A 6000-nucleotide genomic window follows, 5' to 3' on the forward strand; every position below is an offset into this window, starting at 1 on the left:
CAACATAATGCGATAAAGGAAGTACAAGTTAAATAGAAAAAAACTGCAATCTGCCTACTGGTAGTCTGTTGTGTCTGTTGTAATCTGATTACTGACAGTCTGTTGTGTTGTAATCTGATTGCTGATGGTCTGTAGTCTGTCTACTGACAGTCAGTTGTAATCTGATTACTGACAGTCTGTTGTGTCGGTTGTAATCTGATTACTGACAGTCTGTTGTGTCTGTTGTAATCTGATTACTGACAGTCTGATGTGTGTTGTAATCTGATTACTTACAGTCTGTATCTGATTACTGACAGTATGTTGTGTCTGTTGTAATCTGATTACTGACAGTCTGTTTTGTCTGTTGTCTTTCAGCTCGGCTTCTTCAACAGACAGCGGAGACAGGAAGAGGAGGAGCAGCCCGTAGCTAATGGGAAGACAGCGGAGGAGCTGTAATGGTAGCCAGACTGCAGCTGTCACTCAGGGACCCTGAAGCACCCCCCCACCCCCTCCCGCAGCTGAAGCCATTCCCCCACTGAAGTGACCACACCCCTTCAATTAACCATGCAATCTGTCAACCAGCTTCCAGTTAGCTAACTGTTAGCCCCTCCCGCTCAACATCCGCCACTGTCCAGTCAACACGACCAGTCTACTGGGCGTGGTTAGTACAGAATGAATTAGCAGATCAGTCTAGCAGTAGAGACAATAGAGTGCCAAAGTCATTCCAAAGTGATTGTCACGCCCTTTCCATAGACATTTCGTAAAATGCTTATAAAACGAAGCCAATACATTCACCTATATTTAGAATCATATTCAGAGTTCTGTGGTCTCTCCTGATTCTCGGGAGTAGATTAAAAATATTTTTTTCGTTTTTGTTTTTGGTCTGCCCAGTGGAAGCATGTTTTCATTTATTTGTTTTTAAATCACCCTGGTTTGCACCTGCCTTAGTATCTGTATCACAAAACTAAAGCCCCAAACGCACAGAAACGTTAATTGATGCACCTCATTTGATGCGCCTCAATTTCTATACTTCCGGTATATATTTGCTTCGTAAATTACAATGACTCATAATGGGTGCGTCACTATTTTCTACTGCACGCACAAAGAGAAGAATACATTTATTACAAAATGCGGCAGATTATTACATAATGTGCCGTTACTACATATTGAAAGTGACATTTTATTACATTATTACATAATGTGCAGTTATTACATAATGCGTCGTTAAGGTGAATCTCCCAAAATGTCGGCGTGTTCCTTTAAGACAAACGTTACACAAAAGTTACTTACAAAATGGGGGTTGGTAAAAAAAAAAAAAGTGCCTGGTAGAATTTAGAATCCGGCTGTGTGGAAGAAAATGTAAATTCCAAACACTGGTCCAGATCCTGCCGATAATTGAAGAACTTTTGTAACGCAAGTAACAACATAATTGATTAGCAACTGTAATGTGATTACTGAATTCAGAATCATAACATGTTGCCTTACAGACAGATGTAATATGATAATGTGTTACTTTGTATCCTGTCTGGACTCCATCCTGTGGATTATTCTGTAAATATAAAGAGATTTATTTAGCAGAGGAACGAGCCTGGCACAGAAACATAAATGCATCTTATTAACGTATTTTATGCACGGTGGCGCAGTGGTAGCACTGTCGCCTCGCAGCTAAAATGTCCTGGGTTCGATTCCCGCCTGGGACGCTATGGATTTGACCCCCCCCCCCATGTCCTCAGTGCCTACCGCCCAGGTGGGCTATCTCGTCAAAAGGCCCTTTCTGTGTGGAGTTTGCATGTTCTCCCCGTGCTCCCCTGGGGGTTCCTCCATACAACATCAGTATGGACCCCCACCAAAAAAAAACATGCAGAAGTTCGTCACCTGACCAACGACGACAAAGAACTGAAGATGGTCTCCGGGCGCTGTACACTCAAAGCTGCCCACTGCTCCTGGCTGCCCCCCGGAGGAAGGACATGCCTCAATGGGATAAATGCAGAGACTAAAATTTCACGGCGCCACTCAGCATGTGTGTGTGTGTGTGTGTGTGTGTGCCCGCCGCCGCCGACACATGTGTGCTTGCGGTGTGGTGATTTGTGACAATAAAAGACGGACTTGTCATCGTTTTGTTTCTATTCATATTTTGGTAACACAGCCTAATTCTGCCTCCCAGCTGCCAATTCTGCCTCCCAGTGCTCTGAAACTCGGGGAAACGTGTTTTCAGGCCATTTCAAGGCATTTGGAGCCATAATGATGCTTTTTCGTTCATTGTACAGTAACTGCAGAAATAGGCAGCTGGCAGGCAGAATTAGGCAGTTACTGTACAGTGAAGGAAAAAGCATAATTATGGCTCCATAATGCCTTGAAATGGCCTGAAAACACGTTTCTTGTTTCATAGCACTGCTAGGCAATTTGAATCCCTGTGGTAGTTTAGTATTGACATATGTTTGCTTATGACGCACTGAAAATCTACACTCAGCAGTTAGTTCATTCATACATCCCAGCATTTCTTAAAGAGATGCCTGCGGCTATCATGCCCCATTGTCTTAACATACATCAAAGAAAATAAAACATGGCAATTCTATTTACTGTAACTTGCTTAGGGTCTTGGTCGGATTATTGAAAATGGAGAGTGCAGAACGTGTGCATTAATTAGTGCATTGAGTGGGGCGTCTTGCTCTTTTAGTGGGCCTGCTGGTAGGGTAACTGTTAATAACAATTTAATAACTCCCTATTATAATTCAATTAAAATCAATTCAGTTCAATACTACTTTAATGTCATTTGAAGAGAGGCTATTGGAAATTAGTGGAGAATAGAATGCTGTATGATATCTCATACAGATCTCATACAGCATTACAGGTTTGTATTACAGGACAACCTAGATTTTTTTAAATGGGTATGAGAAGGACCATTAAAAATCCCCCTGATGTTTGAGGATGCACATGATTGTTTGATTATGTATTTCATAAGTTACAGATTTAGGCCACTGGGATCAAAGGCTTCCTCTATAGTGAACAGACGGTTGTTGTGAATAAACCCGTTGCCTTCATCCTCTCTTTCTTGAGTTCTCTGGTTTGCACCAGCAGATGGCAGTAATATAAAGAGAAGGTCTATTTGTAAGCTGTGCTCTACTGTTCAGAATACACAGACATCAAACCCTGAGCCCAGAAAATAATATGTATATATACTGTATATATATATATATATATATATATATATATATATATATATATATATATATATATATATATATGCATGTTGTTCTCAAGGTCTCCTGGCGGGTACTGATATCTGTTTAGGTATTCATACTCTCCGAGGTGAGCAAATTGAAATAGTTAATTCTTATAAATATTTGGGCATTTGGCTACTAATCTCTCATTTCAGATCCATGCGGAACACCTAACCAAAAATCTGAGGGGAAAGATTGGTTTCTTGTCGACAGAAACAAGTCTTGTTTTTAGTAGAAAGACCATTGTACAATCTCTAATAATGTGTGCCTTTGATTATGGTGATGTACTATGCATGCTTCACCTTCCATGCTGGAGCCTCTTGATGCAATATATTTCACAGTGCTCTGTGGTTTATTACTGGTGATGGGTTACTCACTCATCATCATTGTATTTTATATGAAAAAGTGGGTTGGCCTTCACTTGCAAAGAGACCAACACTGTCTTTTGATTATTTATAAGGCCTTGTGTGGCAAGCTTCCATTAAAATCTCTTCTCTTCTCTTCTCTTCTCTTCTCTTCTCTTCTCTTCTCTTCTCTTCTCTTCTCTTCTCTTCTCTTCTCTTCTCTTGATCATTCCACCTATGAATAGTGAGTCAGGAAAGACCAATTTCACCTTTTACGCTCCTGATAGATGGAACAAGCTTCAGGACTCTCTCAAACTGAACCGACTGGTCTCCATACAGACGTCAGGGTACTATACTTGAAGATGCATTACATAAGGATTGCACTTGTTGTATGTACAGTAGCCCTCTTATTTGTCTGCATCTCTGATTTTCACGTGATTTGTATTGTTTTATACCAAAATTTTGTGTTGTATGTTTTCTCATATATGCTGTAATCAGTAACCTGATGCTGCCGGATTGGTCACATGATCTGATCTCAAGATCTCGTGCGAATCCAGTTGCCTGCAAGGTTAGTAATCGTCCTTGAAAAAGAGAGCTTGCTCTCAATGGCCCTATCTGTATAAATAAAGGTTAAAAAAGCAATATTAATAAATGCATGTACTGTTACATACAGAATCATAAATGCATCCAACTGACTACTACTATATAGTACCACACAATGTATCCTTGCAAGCAAAGTTGTGAATATCTGTAGTTTTGCAGCACTAAGGGTGGTTTGCACACCTGTGCCTTGGAAACAACAAGCAAAGCCACATGCAGCAGGGCTTAGAGACATGGGCTGTGGTTGACCATCTCATGTTTGAATGACAGACCACCAAAGCTGCTTACTCAGACTGTGGCCATCAACACTCATGTCTGACTGTGGGAACAGACTTGGTTGTGGCTATCAACAGGATGTGTATAGGCTAGAGAGGTACAAGAAGCCAAAAAATATATGTATAATATATATGTATAATATACATTCTTTCTTTACAAAAAGGCTTCTTGTGCCTCTCTAGGAGATGCATTACATATTATGTAATGTATCTCCTAATGTATCTCCTCAGTACCATAATGCACCACGTGGGGACATGGAGGGAACAGTATATTCAACAGTTGCAGAATTGCCATTGTTGAAGGTGAGAGGACTACAGAAAGGAAGTGATTGACAACATTCACATCAACAAGGGTAAGTTGCCGTTACTCCCATTATCAGCAAGTCTTCACACAGCCTATCTTGGCTTAAGATTCATAGTTTTATTTCTCAGGTATCAAGGAGCTGATACACAGGCAACATTAGCTAATGAGAAAAATCCATGTGGGTCGCAAAGAAAAAACGAAATAAATTAATAAATACTTGCTTGTCAGTTGTTGGTGAAATTGACAGTGTGATTCAAACTGTTGTGCATGCTTCATAACCCTTACAGTCAAGTGTTTGATAATATTTCCTTTCTTGACTTTCTTCACCAGTGAATCATGAGGATCCAGTTTGCCTGTTTGTTGCTGATGCTGCTCTGTGCCACTGTGCTCTCTCAGCCTGGAGACATACGTGACCGTTACAAGAACTTCATACATCAGCATGTGAATAAGCATATGAATTGGTCACTCGTTGTGACGCAAAGATGAAGAAGATCAAGACTGACTGCAACAAGTGTAAGGAGACCAATACCTTCATCCTCGCCACCAAAGAGACAATCAAGACCATAATTGGGTGTGCAGGAGAACCATATGGCAACCTGACTAAAAGCCTCAAACCCTTTCATATTGTTGTCTGTAAACTGAGAAACAAAGTCAGGTATCCCAAAGGTCAGTACAGGGGTCAAGGGTCAAGCTCACAACCAGATCATTTTAATCAAATGTGATAATGGCTATCCTGTGCACTTTGAGAGAGCATCGTACACTTTGAGAACTGAATTGTACACTTTGATAACTGATTAAATTGCATCTGTATTGATGAGAAAAATCAATCACATTCCAATGTATTGATGCTATGACCATCATGTGCTCTGAACCCGTATAGATAGAGACCTATTGCTTTAGACCTCTTCCCACTCATTCTTACAAACAACATCATGAGATTCTAGGGGGAGCACTTCTTGACCTTGACAGCCTGATAAAAGCCTACTGTATAGCTTGCTCTGACTCAGTCAGAGACTTGCACCATTCCCTTTGCTATGATGTATTTCTCTCCATGCATTTATTCATTAAAGTGAACAAGTCAACAGATGGCAAACTTGTCTTTATCATTTTTATTACAAGTTTATCCATTATTGTCATTCTTTATTATAAATGTATTCATCGTGTGTAATTCACTTGCCTGATCAATAAAGGTTACCTGCAAAAATGGCTATGCTGTGCTGTGCACTATGTACACGAAGGAAAACAAAATTGAAGAGCACGTGTATAATTCAGTTTGC

General features: G+C 40.3%; 1 protein-coding gene across 1 annotated transcript in view; it reads left to right on the plus strand.

The window, feature by feature from the left end:
- The window catches only part of LOC310790146 (integrin alpha-11-like), a gene marked incomplete at both ends in the record, with an annotated part of 47481 nt that extends 47046 nt beyond the window's left edge, over positions 1 to 435 (plus strand). The window contains 1 exon segment of the mRNA XM_083651825.1: positions 355 to 435. Within this exon segment, the coding sequence (XP_083507951.1) occupies positions 355 to 435 (81 nt within the window).
- Positions 436 to 6000: the final 5565 nt, after the last annotated feature.

The sequence above is a fragment of the Poromitra crassiceps genome (assembly GCF_964638095.1).
Source record: "Poromitra crassiceps genome assembly, chromosome: 15".
Lineage (NCBI taxonomy): Eukaryota > Metazoa > Chordata > Actinopteri > Beryciformes > Melamphaidae > Poromitra > Poromitra crassiceps.